We start from the raw sequence: 17,507 nt of genomic DNA on the forward strand, positions 1-17,507 counted from the left end.
GGGAGCCAATGTAGGTCTTTCAGGACCGGTGTTATAAATGGCCCCAGTCACCAGTCTGGCTGCCGCATTCTGGATTAGTTGTAGCTTCCGAGTCACCTTCAAAGGGAGTCCCAGGGAGAGCGCATCGCAGTAGTCCAAGCGGGACATCACCAGCATTGATCTCCACGGGCCTTTCCTCCTCCTCCTCGGAGTAGGACTTGGCGTCGTCCGCCGCTCTATCTCCTCCTCCTTTTAAATTATTATTTATTTGTTGGGATGGGGAAATAAAACACCGACGGCTCAATTAGTGCGAACAACAGGGGTACTTAAGGAGCCAATTGTGGCCAGTGTTTAAATCTTTATTTACCAGAGCCTTGTAAAGACAGAGGGACAATTTGCATCGCTATTAACTGCTTTTCAATAGGGCATTGACTGGAACTAAAGGACGCCACTCGCCCTTCCTAATTAAACACTGGCGGAATTACTCTAAATACGTATGAATACCGCTTCGCCCCCCATAAATAATCCGCTCAGACACTTTGGGGAAGAGGGAGGCGGCGGGGAGGGGATGAAGGCCAGGATCCGGGAGGGGCGCACAGCGCCGACTCTGCCTCCGCGCGTCCCCCGGGGCGGAGAAGGAGCCCGGCTACGGCGGAGAGGCTCGGGACCCCGGGGAGACAAAGGCCCGGGCGGAGGACGAGTAGGGAACAGGGCTCCGTGTGAAACCAAGGGCCCGCGTGAACACACACACACACGTCCCCTAATTATAACCCCCCTTCTTTTTATTTCCCCTTCTCTCTCTTTCCTGTTCCCTTTTTCTTCCTTCCTTCCTTCCTTCCTTCCTTCCTTCCTTCCTTCCTTCCTTTCTTTTTCGTTTTTCCCTCCATCTTCGTTCTTTTCCCTTTTCATTCTTTTTCGTCCCTCGCTTCTTTCTTTCTCTTCCTTTTTTCTTGCTACTTCCCCCTTCCTTCCCTCTCCTTCCCTCCCTCCCTCCCCTCCTCCTGTCACGCTTTTTAGAGTTTTCTTCCGCTTTTCCTTTATTCTTTTTAATTTCCCCTTCTTCCTTTCTTTCTCTTTCTCTCTCTCGCTCCTTTTCTCCCTCCTGTTTCTTTCCTTCCTTCCTTCCTTCCTTCCTTCCTTCCTTCCTTCCTTCCTTTCTCTCTCTCCTCCCGCTTTCTCTTTCCTTCCTTCCCCTCCCTCATTCCACAGCAAGCCTGCTACATTCCTTTTTCCATCTTCGCCCTTGCGCGCAGAGAGTGACGGACATATACTCGCATCTATACGCTCTATAAAATAAAAGGGGCTTTCTGCGTCTTCCAGGCACACCCCCCACGCGGCCTTTCCCCCCCCCACGGCCTCCCCCCACGACGCCCGCCTGCAGAGGCACGCGGACAGTATCCTACCATTGTTGAAGTTTCCCCTTCAAACCAATAGGGATCGCTTCTAAATAGACTGGTTCCCATAGATTCAGCGCGCGCTCTCTCTCCTTCCTTCCTTCCTTCCTCCATCTCTCTCGTTGACTCCTTTCGCTCCGCTGCTATTGCCCGATCCAAATACGACCAGTGGCGTAGCGTGGGTTGTCAGCACCCGGGGCAAGGCAAGTAATTTGCGCCCCCTAACCCTAATCCCCAGATGTTGCGCCCGGTGCGGCCGGCCCCCCCTGCACCCCCCCCCCCACGCTACGCCACTGAATACGACTACTCTGAACAGGCTTTTGACGCTGATTCAAAAGCAGACCGGATCGAAGCTCAGTCAATCCGCTTGTCCCACATCGTATGGAAGTTAACCTTTGAGGGGAAAAGACACTCGTATTGTTTGTACAAATGTGCGTTATGTGTAGAGGTGTCACACACAGAGACACATAACGCAGGTCAAATATGTTTGCAACAGGAAAGAAACCCGATTTTAAGAAATCGTATTGAATTAAAGTGATCCGGTATGATTTGTAATAATTTGGAAAACTAATAGAAATAATTGGGGGGAGGAATCAAGTGTGTAAAGCACACACAATATATCACACGCACAAAAAATAACTATTTGCAAATTAACTGGATAGCAATGTAACTATTTGTTAACTAGCATAGGTTGTATACCCTACCAAAAACAGCTCAGGGTAGGTCCGTTGAAATTAATGGGTTTACTTTCACTGGGTTACGCTGCGACAAATGCTGGATACATCCTAGCAGTGGCGTAGAGTGGGGGGTGCAGGGGGGGCCGGGCGCAACATGAGGGGGGCGCTCGTACTTGCAGCTCTCTGCCCCCTGCTAAAATCCATGGGTTAGGGGGCGCAAATTACTTGCCTTGCCCCGGGTGCTGACAACCCACGCTACGCCACTGCATCCTAGTATACAGAATAGTAATTTTAAAAGTTGTATATATATCCAGCCATAATAATAGAGGGAGCCGGCACACAGCGCACGGAGCTAACTGCTGCGTAAACCCAGGCACGGAGAGGGCGCGACTGTTCAGTCCTTTTAAAGGCATCAAACACATCACTTGGGAAGAGAGGCGAAGGAATGCGAGTGTCCTGGAAGAAGCAAAGATCTCCAGTGTCAAAGCGATGATTCTTCAACATCAACTTCGCTGGACTGGTCATGTTGTGCGGATGCCTGATGATCGTCTTCCAAAGCAACTGCTCTATTCCGAACTTAAAAACGGAAAGCGTAATGCTGGTGGTCAACCAAAGAGGTTTAAAGACTCTCTCAAGGCAAATCTTAAAAAATGTAGCCTGCGAGCGCTCCAGTTGGAGAACAGCCTTGACCAAAGGTGTCCTGGGCTTTGAAGACACTCGAACTCAGGACAAGAGGGAGAAACGTGCCAAGAGGAAGGCACTTGGCAAACCCTCGCCATGATCAACTCCTGCGTGGAAACCAATGTCCCCGCTGTGGAAGGACGTGGGGATCCAGAATTGGCCTCCACAGTCACTTATGGACTCACTGTTAAGACCGTGTTTATGGAAGACAATCTTACTCGGCTATGAGGGCTCGCCAAAGAGGAGGAGGAGGAGGAGGAGGAGGAGGAAGAAGAAGAAGAAGAAGAAGAAGAAGAAGAAGAAGAAGAAGAAGAAGAAGAAGAAGAAGAAGATCAAACAGAATACATGGAGTCTGTGCTCCTTCAAGCTTGAGCTGTTGCCCCGGGGTGGGCACCCCTCTCCCGTGACAATGACTTCCCACATGCCAGACCCCTCCTGCTGCCAAGGGAATGAATATTTCTGCCTCTGGCTTTCTGCTCTGAGAAAGGAAGGCAGCGCTTGGTTGGAGGAGCAGGAAGGGTTTCAAGCGACATGGGGTCTCCTGTTTCTATCACTTCTGTCTCCTCTCTCTGGTCAGAAACAAGGCATCTGTTAGCTTCTCCCCTCCATTATTTCCCAGCTTTTTGCTTCCTCTTCTGGGGCGTCTCCTTGTCTCAAACCGCCAGCGTCCTAGGTCCATCCTATCTCCATCTCTCTCCTGCCCTGAAGCGTCCTGGGGTGAAGGTCTCAACCACTCCTCATCCGGCCAGTCCCTGACAAGTAGACCTATTGAAGTCTACAACGAGTGTGGCTCCGCCCCCCTATTACCCTTGCTTTTTTTCTGGGGGTACGCAGGGGTACGCCTGCTCCTAAACATTTTGTGAATCACTGTGCTTTTGTCCATTTATTGTATTTCTTTTCCCCGATTTGAACTATAACATGAGCCAAAATGAGAATAACACTGGATATCACCATGGAGCTATATAACACATTTTTTATTTTTTAATGCTTGATGTTTTTATTTTGTTTTTATATATAGTGCGAGCCGCCCAGAGTGGCTGGGGAAACCCAGTCAGATGGGCGGGGTGTTAATAATAATAATAATAATAATAATAATAATAATAATAATAATAATAACAACAACAACAACAACAACAACAACAGCAGCATCAACAGTTCTGGAATAGGATGTCCCTATTTTCATCGGAGAAATGCTGGAGGGTATGTAAAAAAATCTTCCAGATTTTACTCGTATAGCAGGAATGAAGGGAGGAAGAAGAAATCATCATCATCATCATAAATAAAATATATTTGTGACTATTCTAGTGTGCAGCGAAATGTGCATTACAATTTTATAAACAACATTTTAAGAAAAACAGTTCCTGCATTGAATAGGGGACGCGAGGTAACGTTAAACCTTTATTAATCTAGCCAAAACTAAGCCTTTAATTCCTAATTCGTTTCACAATTCTGAAGGGTTTGGCGTGTGCTAAATCCACGCCCCGCCCCCGGTAGAGAGTTTAAAAATACCCCTTTTTTACTGGATGATGCCTGGTTATATTTTAAATATATTTATATTTAAAATGCATATAAATATCTGCATACAGTGTGTCAGAGAGAGTATTCAAAAGGATCATTTCTGTTTCTCTCCTACTCGAATCCGTGGCAGACAACTTGAAACCAACTGGATCTGTTTTTAGGAATAATAATAATAATAAAATTTATTATTTATACCCCGCCCAACTGGCTGGATTTCCCAGCGCTCTCTCGCGCGTTCTCTCTCACACACACACTTTCAATTGTTTTGTAAATCTTTAAAAATATGTGGAATTATCAGTGAGGACGGCTGGCGTATAACCTCCACACCCACCCCTTGACGGGGGATGACTTTCGCGCAAGGGCGACACGTGTACGCCGCCACGTGCGAAAGAGCGCCGCCGGAAACCCGTGTCCTTCTGAACCCCGCCAGGGCTGCTGAGAGAGGCTGCCTCTGAAGATCTACGCCAGGCAAGCGGCCTCGTGGATTGGAAGAACCACCTCGTTGGACCGCTGCCATTGGCACACGGTGGGAAGTGGACTCTGCCCAAGACGCTCATTAGACAGGAGGTGTAAATCGCTTTTGGCAAGTCCCTTTGGACTTTATTTTTTTTTAAAGGAGAGTGTGTGCTCTTCGGCTCCAAGCGCTGAGGGCGACAGAAACCGGTTTGGAACCGGTTTGCGGGGAGAGGGGAGGGAGGTTCCGACGGAAACTGTCTCCGCTGGCTCCCTTGGGGCGCAGACTTGGTCATTCTGAATCTCCTGTAAGTCATAGAATCATAGAATAGAATCATAGAGTTGGAAGAGACCCCAAGGGCCATCGAGTCCAACCCCCTGCCAAGCAGGAAACACCATCAGAGCACTCCTGACATATGGTTGTCAAGCCTCTGCTTAAAGACCTCCAAAGTAGGAGACTCCACCACACTCCTTGGCAGCAAATTCCACTGTCAAACAGCTCTTACTGTCAGGAAGTTCTTCCTAATGTTTAGGTGGAATCTTCTTTCTTGTAGTTTGGATCCATTGCTCCGTGTCCGCTTCTCCGGAGCAGCAGAAAACAACCTTTCTCCCTCCTCCATGTGACATCCTTTTATATATTTGAACATGGCTATCATATCACCCCTTGACCTCCTCTTCTCCAGGCTAAACATGCCCAGCTCCCTTAGCCGTTCCTCATAAGGCATCGTTTCCAGGCCTCTGACCATTTTGGTTGCCCTCCTCTGGACACGTTCCAGTTTGTCAGTGTCCTTCTTGAATTGTGGTGCCCAGAACTGGACACAGTACTCCAGGTGAGGTCTGACCAGAGCAGAATACAGTGGCACTATTACTTCCCTTGATCTAGATGCTATACTCCTATTGATGCAGCCCAGAATTGCGTTGGCTTTTTTAGCTGCCGCGTCACACTGTTGGCTCACGTCAAGTTTGTGGTCAACAAGTCCTACAAGATGCAACCATGCAAGAGTCCCTGTTCTCCAAACTTCTCCCAAGGAGGTGGAACCGGAAGCAGCAGCGCCACGTGCCTTTGCCCCTGGAGGGGTGGGGACCCGATCCCACAGCCACGCCCCCATGTTGGATTGCAGCGCTCAAAGAGAGGTTGCCCCACCACCGAACATCTCTGAATGAGTCCCCCTTCTGCCTGGGTCTCCTTTTCCCATTAGACTTCTCAACATCATCTCCATGGGTAGTCCTCACAGGTTTTACACCTACGGAGGACCCCGATGGCCTTTGGGATTTCTCAGGATTCCCCACAGGCCCCACGGTGAAGGTTCAGGATGATAAGGTTGGGGGTTTCGGCTGGGGGGCTGTCACTGGCTCCCTTCATCCCTGCTGCCAGTGGCGTAGCGTGGGGGTTGCAGGGGGGGCGGCCGCACCGGGCGCAACATCTGGGGGGGCGCTCGCACTCGCAGCTCTCTGCCCCTACCTGGCTCACTCACTCTCTCTCACTGCAGCGCTGGCTGTGTGAATCCGATCCGAGCCGCTGGGTCGCCGCCCACTGTGGAGGGGGTGGGTGCCAGGCGTGCGGTGCGGAGAGAGAGCGAGGGACTATCTGGGGGAGGGACAGTGCAGCGGCCGCCCAGCGCAGCGCTGAGCGCGGGAGAGAACTACACCAGCCCAGACCAGGCAGCAGCAAGAAGAAGCTGGCAGCGGCGGCAGGTTAGGGGTTAGGGGGCGCAAATTACTTGCCTTGCCCCGGGTGCTGACAACCCACGCTACGCCACTGCCTGCTGCACAAGTAAAATCTGAAAGAGCAAAACACAGCCTCTGACATTTCTCCGACGAAAATAGGGACATCCTATTCCAGAACTGTTTTTATTTTATTTTATTTTATTTTATTTTATTTTATTTTATTTTATTTTATTTTATTTTATTTTATTTTATTTTATTTTATTTTATTTTATTTTATTTTATTATTAATACCACGCCCATCTGACTGGGTTGCCCCAGCCACTCTGAACGGCTTCCGACATACAGTATATAAAAACGTAACAAAACATTAAAAAATTTTGTTTATTACTTTGTTTTGGACGAATGTCCAAAACTCTTCATATATATATAAAAAAACAATTGGTAGAGCATGATACTTCCTAATCTCAGGTTCTTGGGTTCGAATCCCACTTCCATTTACTATTTATACCCTGTCCATCTCTCTGGGTTTCCCCAGCCACCCTGGGCAGCTCCCAACAGAATATTAAAAACACGATTAAAAACCTCCCTAAACACGGCCGCCTTCAGATGTCTTCTAAAAGTCATATAGTTGCTTATTTCCTTGACATCTGACAGGGCGGGCGCCACCACCGAGAAGGCCCTCCACCTGGTTCCCTGTAACCTCACTTCTCGCAGGGAGGGAACCGCCAGTAGACCCTTGGGAGATAGACCTAAATGTCCGGGCAGAACGATGGGGGTGGAGATGCTCCGTCAGGTATACTGTGCCAAGTCCATTTAGGGCTTTCAAGGTCAGCACCAACACTTTGAATTGTGCTTGGAAACGTCCTGGGAGCCAATGTAGGTCTTTCTGGACCGGTGTTATGCGGTCTCGGCGGCCACTCCCAGTCCCCAGTCTAGCTGCCGCATTCTGGATTAGTTGCAGTTTCCGGGTCACCTTCAAAGGCAGCCCCACGTAGAGCTCATGGCAGTAGTCCAAGCGGGAGATAACCAGAGCATGCACCACTCTGGCGAGACAGTCTGCAGGGAGGGATGGTCTCATCCTGCGTACCACATGGAGCTGCTCTGGACGCAGAATTGACCTGCACCTCCATGGACAGCTGTGAGTCCACAATGACTCCCAGGCTGCTTCCTGTTTCCCTCCTTTGAAATCAATGGAGCTCAGTTAGTGCTGCCCATACACTCCAATGGGTCTTTGGTCAAGTTAGGTATTGCGGGTTGCATCCAGCATTCGCTGACATGGCTAACTGAGGTCCGCTCATTTCAATGGGTCCACTTTGAGTGGAGTTAAAGGTAAAGGTAAAGGGACCCCTGACCATTAGGTCCAGTCGCGGATGACTCTGGGGTTGCGGCGCTCATCTCGCTTTATTGGCCGAGGGAGCTGGTGTACAGCTTCCGGGTCATGTGGCCAGCAGGACTAAGCCGCTTCTGGCGAACCAGAGCAGCGCACGGAAACGCCGTTTACCTTCCCGCCGGAGTGGTACCTATTTATCTACTTGCACTTTGACGTGCTTTCGAACTGCTAGGTTGGCAGGAGCAGGGACTGAGCAACGGGAGCTCACCCCGTTATTGCGGGGATTCGAACCGCCGACCTTCTGGCAAGCCCTAGGCTCTGTGGTTTAACCCACAGCGCCACCCGCATCCCTGAGTGGAGTTACTGGGCCATAATAACCCTTTGTCCTACATGCTTGCTTACCTGGGAGCAGGCCCATTATATCCCAGAAGGTTTCCTTTAAAATCTATGGGATTCCAAAGCAGTTTGCTTGAGCTGAATCATACTTGAATCCTCTCCCATGAACACAAACATTTTGGAAAAAGCAACTGACTACATTAGCGCTGCAATACATTAGCAATAGTCTCTATAGATTTTAGCTCGGCGGAATTTTTTACATAGGTGGCATTTTTGCTGAGGTTATGATCTGTTTTTATCTTCCTGAGTTTATAATGTTTTAACAACTACGTCTTGTTGTTTTAATGGCGTTCTGGTTTATATTTCAATATCCTATGGCTTTTAAAAAAAACCCCAACAATTCATCGTCAGTTCTTTCGGTCATCTTTCAGGTCTCAAAGGCAATATGCTAAATGCATTATTATGCCATGTGTTCCCAACTAAATCATACTCTTAAATATATATATATATATATATGCTATATGCTAAAAGCATTATTATGATTGTGTTCCCAACTAAATCATACTCTAAAATATATATATATTAAACACCTGGTGGGGTCTCAGGGCAGTTCACAGAATAAAACCAAGATATGTAAAACCACAAAATACATAATAAAAATAAAAACACGTTTTCGCTATCTTAACTCCAGTGTCGTTTAATTCTCTCACGTATCCACTGCTTATATCTCAAATCCTGCTAGCAACTTGCATGTCTAGGTGACAGGAGAACCCATCAGCGTTCTCCAGTCCTCCTCGTCATTTCTGGGCCTGGGTTTGAGTTCCGCGCTGGGCGAAATATTTCTGCATTTGCAAGGTGGTCAGACTAGATGCCCATCAGAAAGTGCCTTCCAACTCTTGCCACCCTGTGATTCTGTGATAATCGCCGACAGGAGATGGCACATTATCCAACTCCCAACAGACTCAGCCAGTGGGACCAGAGGTTGTTGTAGTGCCTCCGCAACTTCTGGAGTGGTACAGTCTTTGGACTGAGGCTGAATCCTGACAAGACAGAAGTACTGTTTTTGGGAGACAGGGGGCGGGCGGGTGTGGAGGACTCTCTGGTCCTGAATGGGGTAACTGTGCCCCTAAAGACCAGGTGCGCAGCCTGGGAGTCATTCTGGACTCACAGCCATCCATGGAGGTGCAGGTCAATTCTGTATCCAGGGCAGCTGTTTACCAGCTCCACCTGGTACGCAGGATGAGACCCTACCTGTCCGCGGACTGTCTTGCCAGAGTGGTGCATGCTTTAGTTATCTCCCACTTGGACTACTGCAATGCGCTCTACATGGGGCTACCTTTTATGGTGACCCACAAACTACAACTAATCCAGAATGCGGCGGCTAGACTGGTGACTGGGAGCGGCCGCCGAGACCATGTAACACTGGTCCTGAAAGACCTACATTGGCTCCCAGTATGTTTCTGAGCACAATTCAAAGTGTTGGTGTTGACCTTGAAAGCCCTAAACGGCCTCAGTCCTGTATGCCTGAAGGAGCTTCTGAAATTCAGAATATTTTTTTCCTTGTTTTCCTCCTCCAAAAACTAGGTGCGTCTTATGGTTTGGTGCGTCTTATAGAGCGAAAAATACGGTAAATTACGATGGAAAACTAAAAGTGGTTCTTTCATCTCAAGCGAACGAGAATGAACCAGGCAGTAGCCAGGAAAGGCAAACGGGCACTTCCTCGACTCATTAAACCGCAACACACGCACTCATTATCGGTGGAACTCACCGCCATGTGAAGTTGTACTAAGCGGGAGAGGCCAGAAAGCAAAGTCACTGGACCTGCCCCAAGGTGAAAGACTTCTGGGAAAAGATTTATAATGAACTGAAAAAAATGTTGAAATATACATTTATAAAGAAACCAGAGGCCTTTCTTCTTGAAATAACAGGTTTGGAATTGCCCAAGAAAGATGTTAAATTGTTTTCGTATGCCACAACTTCTGCTAGAATTTTATTAGCTAAAAAGTGGAAAACCCAAGAATTACCAACGGTGGAAGAATGGCAGATGAAGATGATGAATTTTTGGAGCTGGCCGACCTAACCGGAAGAGTCCGCAACCAGAAGGAGGAGGAGTATCAGGAAGAATGGACAAAATTCAACGATTATTTAGCTAAATTTGTTAAGTTAAGCTAATTGGAAATAGCTTAAAGGCAACAGATTGGCTTAGGGATTTATATAAGTTAAGTGATGTTTAACATGTACAATTCTGAATTGAAAAGATACAAGGATGTTAATGTACTAAGTTAAGTATATAAGAATTAGGATTTGGAAAGCCGTTATATGCATGGAAATTCAACCAAGGGGAAGCGAGAAAGTCACTTAACAATGTTAATGAGTGTAATTTTAATAAGGTTATGATTTATGTTTGTTTGTGTGTTTTGTTCGTTTATAATTTTGTGAAAATAAATTTTAAAAATTGGGGGGAAAGAGAGAGAAAGCAAAGTCATGGAGGAGAAAGCAAAGGCGAAAAAGATGGAACCTCCCACTTCCACGGCGGTCTATCTTTGAACACAAGATAGAAGGGATAGTAAGAGAGAGAGAGACTGGGGGCTATTCGTTTCGTGTGCTTTCCAGATTGGCAACGGCCGGAGCGGGGGGGGGGGTTGGACTTCGGTCTGGGTAAATAACAGGTAGCAAATGAAGTAATCTCCCTTCTACCCACGCTATTTTAAGTTAAAACAAACACCGGATTGCGCGTAGTAGGATCAAGCTCCGTGTAAACGGAGTCGCTCCGGTGTGTCGAGTTTTCCCGAAAGCAGCGCGTTAGTAAGGTTTGGCTGACAATATTTTCGTATAGTCCTCATCAGAAAGCCTTGAAGGGCTGTGTTGTTTGTGTGCGCGCGTTTTTGCGCGCGATTCCATTCACACAGAGCCCTCTCCGAATCCGAATTAAGCCGGATGGGACAGGAAACAGAACCCTTCGCCCACAAAAGGGTCTGTTTACTAGGCTGGCCTCTCTACCTCCCTATCTGAGCCGCGTTGCCTCGGTTATAGATAATTGATCCTCGCCGCCATTTGTAAAATGAAGGAGCTATACTATCGATCCGCCTGCGAGGGAGAGAGGGGGGGGGAAGGAGGGGGTCGAGCGGCAATGGGGGGGGGAAAGAGGTCACTGAGATCAGCTGATTTTGACCTATTCAGCAACACCCAAGCCTTGGGAATAGGGGGCTGGGGTAATAAAAATGGCTCCATCTTATATGCATATGAGTTTAGGAAGAGACGGATGGAGGGAGGTCGAGGAAGGAGAGACTGAGAAAGGAGGGAGGAAGGAGGAGAGAAATCGAGGGTTGGGTGGAAGGAAATAATGAAATATGGACTGGGAAAAGGAGGATTAAAAGCAGCAGAAATATGGGTAAGAGAAAGGGGGCGGACAGGGAGGGAGGGAGGGTGGGTGGGTCCCAAGCGCTTTGAATGCTCCCCTTGCGACCGACATCTCCCTCCGGCTCAGGCCCGAGGAGAGCGTCCTTCAACCGGGGAAGAGGCTGGGCCCGCGGGACTCGCGGCCACAAGATTCTGCGGAGCACTGGAAAAGGGGGCTAGGCAAACTCGAGGGGTTAAGGAAGCAGCAGCGTTTAAAAAGCAGAGACATCACCTTGCCAACAAAGGTCCTTATAGTTCAAGCTATGGTTTTCCCAGTAGTGGTGTATGGAAGTGAGAGCTGGACCATCAAGAATGGATGCTTTTGAATTCTGGTGCTGGAGGAGACTCTTGAGAGTCCCATGGACTGCAAGAAGATCAGACCTCTCCATTCTGAAGGAAATCAGCCCTGAGTGCTCACTGGAAGGACAGATCCTGAAGCTGAGGCTCCAAGACTTTGGCCACCTCAGGAGAAGAGAAGACTCCCTGGAAAAGACCCTGATGTTGGGGAAGATGGAGGGCACAAGGAGAAGGGGACGACAGAGGACGAGATGGTGGGACAGTGTTCTCGAAGCTACCAGCATGTGTTTGACCAAGCTGTGGGAGGCAGTGGAAGACAGGAGGGCCTGGCGTGCTCTGGTCCAGGGGGTCACGAAGAGGCGGACACGACGAAACGACTAAACAACAATCTGGGCTCGCCACTGGCCTGATCCGGCAGAACCCTTATTGTCTTCTTCAGGCCTGTCAGTGGAAGGGGCCACCGTGTCCAAACTGGCGCACACGCGACAGTGTTCACTGGCGATGCCATGGTAGGTTTTGAGGAGTACCATCAATCAATCAATCAATCAAACTATGGCTGTCCCCCTAGACGTTCCCTGGTCGGAAGAATGCACTGACCAGCGTTGGAAACAGGGAAGGGGGGGAATAATGGGTTTCTGGGGCTGACTGTGCGCCCAAACCAACCATTTATTTCCTCTGAAGTCACGGGTGGAAATTTCACACGGGGGTGGGGTACAGAGGTAGCCCACCATGCAGGGGGTATACCTCACCTCTGGGCTCACTGGAAAACCTTTCAAGGCCCTTAAATTCTCCCTCGCCTCTCCACGCCTATTGCTAAGAGTTCCTTAGGGCACCGATTCGTCTCGCCTATCTAACCACAGATATTAAGATATATATTCCGCCGTCTCCATCTTCGAAGCTATCAACCTATTCCTCAATGTTTGGTTCCTTATCCGTTTTTAAAAAATGATGATTCCAGAATCCGCAAAGTGCTCGGCATTTAATCCACCCACGCGTTTCTATTTAAAACCCTCGCTTTTTATTAGAAAGGAACATTATTTTCCTTGCCGCTCCAGAGACCCTCTTGTTATTAAGCAAAGGAGTTGCGGCTACTATGGGCTGAAATGATTTGGCTGAATTCTGCTCAGAGTAGCTGGTAGACCCATTGACTTGACTGACTTCCTTTTCTCCCTCCGTTTCAATGGGTTTGCTCCGCCCCAGGCCGCAGCTATCGAAGGGAAGGGGTGTCAAAATTGTCTCTTTTTTAAAAAATTAATTTTTCATTTTCTCATTTTTTAAAACACCCCCCAAATCTTTACATAATCAATCTGCATTTCCCTCGACTTTCCTCCCCTCCTTTCTGCGGTCACTTGGTTTATATCAGATGGGTGTCACACAAATATTATTATTATTAATCCAGTTCAAGCCTAATTTCTAATTTCCTCTTTGTATTCCCTTTTCATTATTTCTTACTGGACATGCTTATGTCGATCCTGCTAATGTTTTAAGTTGTCTACAATGCATCTTCAGCTAGCTAGTAAATTTCCCCCCATTCTGATTTTTAAAAGCGTCTCCTCTTGGTTTCTTATTTCTTCCAGTAAGTTTCGCAATTTCTGCATGCTCCCATCAAGAAAAATTGCCTTATGGGTTGGCTCAGACTGAAATGGACGGGCGAAAAGATTTTAGGCCTATCGATTTCAAGGGTTCCTACTTTTAGTGTAATTTAGTTGGAGTTGACATTCGTTATTCGTGTCCCTTAGGGTCTACTCTGAGCAGGGAGCAACACTAGATATTATTATTTGCTTTCCTTACTATAGATAATGGTGAAGGAGCGGTAAGGAATGCAAATAATAATATCTAGTGTTGCGCCCTGCTCAGAGTAGACCCTATGAAAGTGTGTATGTGTATATATATATATATAAAATATTAAAATCGTTTAAAACGGAACGGCATTTTAAAGACACCACACACGCCCACATTCCTCTTTATACCCGTTGATCAGCCAAAATCTGCTGTGAATAAAACGCAGTTGCCAAGTTGTCAAGACCGCGTATAATATCTGTCCACACGCGCGCGCGCACGATTGACAAGTGTACAACCAGACAGGAAGCTGCTACGGGTGAGCAAGGGGGATTCCGTTTCGGGATTCGTTTATTAATTAATAGGGCCAGTTAAAGAATCCATCTGTTTAAAAGCGAGCTTTCGGCTGGCGAGAGATGGATAGATAGAATAAACGTTCAGATGGATAAGGGGAAGGAGAGAATGAGAGAATGATAAGGCGGAGGAGAATTCCCTCTCTGTAGGTTAAGCGTGTTCATTCATTTGAACATTATTAATATTAATATTAATTATGTTTTTTAATATTCTGTTGGGAGTGGCTGGGGCAATTAGTCAGGTGGGCCTTATTATTATTATTATTATTATTATTATTATTATTATTATTATTATTACAGGATTATTATACCCAGCCACTCTAGGCGGCTTACAGCATATATAAAAATATAGTAAAATATCAAGCATTAAAAGCTTTCCGATACGGGGCTGCCTTCAGATTGTTGTTGTTGTTGTTGTTGTTGTTGTTGTTGTTATTATTATTACACGCCCTTCATCAGCAAGTCCCATTCATATACACATATAGGGGATCACAGAGTAGTGTAAATAAGCGGATTCAACTGCATTCGATCCCTGAGGCAATTGCGGATTTTAGACTTTGCAAGTTCCTTGCAGGCAGAGACCTGCGCGTCCTCTCTCGCCCCGCTTTCTCTCTTTCTCCTCCTTGATCCCTCTGGGTTCTGAAACTGTCTATTCCCCCACCCGTCTGTGGGCATCTCAGGAAGAGATCCTCGTCGCACAGCGGATCGCGCGCGCCTGGTGCGCCATAAAGCGCTCGGTCCTGCTCAGAGACTCACTGAGAGGAGTGGACCCCATGCGTTTTAATAGGTTTTGCCTCCAACGGTTACGCACTGCTCAGGGTAGACTAATGGACACGGATAGACGTGCCTAGTTTAGGCCTTGGTTCGTTTCAACGGGTATCCTTCTGAGCAGGACTTTTGCTCTCAAAAGTGGCCTACGTGGTTCTCTCTCCCGCCTCATTTAATCCTCAACGACAACCCCGTGAGGTTGAACGGAGGCGGCCCCAGTGTCCTAAAACGTTTGGATAGATGGATGGACCGACGCGTGTCTCTCTATTTCTGTGTGTGTGTCTAACTGAAATAGAAAACGGATCACGCTTCGCTCATGCCTTAGCTAGCACCCGGATTCTGCTCTTGCGCACGTCGGAACGCTGTGCCTGTGTGTTAAACACGTGGCTCACACCAGGCATTATATTCACCATCAGTTCTGGGATAAAATATTCAGGGTTGTAGCTGAATCACAGCAGAGGCGTTGAAATGAGCGCACCTAAATTGGTCGTGCCCTTTCAATTTCAACGGGTCTGTTCTGAACAGGGATGAACAAAAGAAGCTCCCTCGCTCTCTTGCCCCGGGAGTAAGGCCCATTCAACCCAAGCGGGCTTACTCCTGAGTAGGCAGAGACCCTAGGGCGCTGCGATTGTCCCCAAATGCTCTCTGCAGCCAGCGATCAGTACGATTCACAGACAGAAAGGAGACACGAATAGGCCCCAATGTACAGTATATTGTGCAGAAAACCGGGGGAGGGGAGCGCAAGACTGAATAAACATCGACCGGCCTTGCGCATCTCCCCCCACCTTTTCCCTGGAACGCCGCCGCTCCCTTTCTCGACACGCGGCAACGGGCAGGGATGGAACGTGTGAACGGACCTTCCCCCCAATACCCTGGAAAGCGTAGCAAATTCAGGCGATTGAAAAGTTATGCCGTCAAGAGGGGATGAGGAGGGGGTGTCATCTCCGCCGGAGCTGATCCTCACACACGCCAGCCACTTTCCCTGAGGCTCGGGGCCGCGAATCAGGCGTACACGCATCCTGACCCACACACCTGTAAATCACACTTTTCTTGTAGGGGCGGGAGTTCCTGTCTCATTCCTTTCACAAGCACACCCCTCCCGCTCCCCAACGATTCCTCTGCTTCTTCCCCTAGACCCCCCCATCCCCTTCTTTCTCTCTCCCCCCCGCCCGCCTATGACATTCCACGCGGGCGTTCAGACGACCGTGTTCCCTCTTCCAGAGAGGCGCGCGTCAAAGTGGAGAGTCCAGGCGGCCAAGTGTGTGTATGTGCGCGCGCGCGCGAAATTTACAGCTGTTTGGCTCCCGCCCCGCACCCCTCTCCGGACCCCACCACGCAGCCCCCCCCCCATGTTTCCAGTCCCTAAAGCGAAGCCACCTACCCGCCAGCCTCAAGGCAGACATTCTCTGGAATTCCGGCTCCTGCAACCATTTCCACATCCGTCGGAAGGTCTCCCGCCCGGACTTCAGCTTACTCCACGGCTTGGGGTTCCTCAAGAGGTCGGAGAGGGTGCCCTGCGAGCGACACAGGATCCGCTGGGCGAAGATGGCCTGCGGGATGCTGTAGCGCTTCAGCTCGGCCGTGATCCGCTGCGCCACTTCCTTGGTGTTTATTTCTTCCACCTGCCCGGAGCCGCCGCCTTGCGAGCCCGACGCGGACGAGCCTTGCCTCTCGCGCTCGCCCAGCAGGGCGCCGTTGGCTTGCCCGTGGGGGTGCCCTCCGTGGGGGTGCATGCCGTTGAGGGAGGGCATCATGCCGGAGCCCGGAGCCCCCAGACCCCGCGCCAGGTGCTCCTCGCTCCTGGATAGCATGTGAGGGTCGAAGCCGTTGGGCGAAAGTAACTTGTCTCCAGCCAGGTGGGCGCCGGGGCCGTAGGGGGCCAGCGACTGCTGCCCGTTGTGTAGGCTCAGGCCGTTGGAGAGGGGCGACAGCGCCTGCCCCATAGACGGCATGTCCTTCGGGTAGTGGCCGTACAAGTTCCCCATGGAGGCGGCCAAGCTGCGCTCCTCGCGCATGAGGGTGAAGCTGCCGCTGACGCTCCCGGAGAGCCGCTGGTGGTGCGGCGGGTGGTGCGGGTGGTGGTGCGGGTGGTGGTGAGGGTGGTGGTGGTGGTGGAACTTCTCGGAGACGGTGGAGATGGGCGGCAGGTGCTGCAGAGGCGTCAGGGTCGTGTAGGTGCTCATCCCCGAGGGCGACTCGCAAGCCATGCTCATAGCCGGGTGGAGAGGGCCTCCCAAGGTGTGCTCCGGCCGGTAGTCTCCCGCCCCGTCGAGGATAGACGCCATGCTAGAGACCATGGCCGGCCGGCCGTGCGAGGAGACGAGGTTGCGGTGCGCCGACGGGGGAGGAGGCGGAGGGGGAGGCGGCGGCGGAGGAGGCGGGGGCTGTCTGGCGTGCGCCCCGGCGGGGCTCAAGAGCTCTCCGGCCTGGTGGAGGCTGCCCAGCCCGTCGAGGCTCAACTCCATCGCTCGCTCGCTCTCCCCCGGCCAGGCGATCCCTCCTCCTCCTCCTCCTCCTCCTCCTCCCCCTCCCCCTCCTGGATCTCCGCCTCCTCCTCCCTCCCTCCTCCTGTGTCCCCCGCCGCCTTAAGCCAGATCCATCTCAGGAGATCTCCATCCGGATCTCTTCTGGGCGCGCGCGCAGGCGGAGGAGCGGGTGGTGCTCAGGGGCCGCGGCGGCGGCGGCGGGTCCCCACCCCCCCACCCCCTCCTGCCCAAAGCTGCGGGGATGGGCGCTCCTTTCCTCTCGGCGCAAGGCTCTGGCTGGTCTCTCTCGCTCGCTGGCTTTTCTCCTCCTCTTCTGTGCGCCGTGGCTGCGAATCGCGCGGCTCTGCTCCTCGGCTCAACCTCCCTCTCGCCTTGACGTCACGGCGCCC

At 50.1% G+C, this 17,507-nt stretch overlaps 1 protein-coding gene across 1 annotated transcript in view; it reads right to left on the reverse strand.

Moving 5' to 3' along the window:
• The window catches only part of ONECUT3 (one cut homeobox 3), a 55,174-nt gene extending 38,014 nt beyond the window's left edge, over positions 1-17,160 (reverse strand). Inside the window, exon 1 of the mRNA XM_082206513.1 lies at positions 16,014-17,160. Coding sequence (XP_082062639.1) covers positions 16,014-17,097 — 1,084 coding nt within the window. The 5' untranslated portion in view covers positions 17,098-17,160. The remainder of the gene's footprint in view (positions 1-16,013) is intronic.
• Positions 17,161-17,507: the final 347 nt, after the last annotated feature.

Source organism: Podarcis vaucheri (genome assembly GCF_965113315.1).
Source record: "Podarcis vaucheri genome assembly, chromosome: 18".
Lineage (NCBI taxonomy): Eukaryota > Metazoa > Chordata > Lepidosauria > Squamata > Lacertidae > Podarcis > Podarcis vaucheri.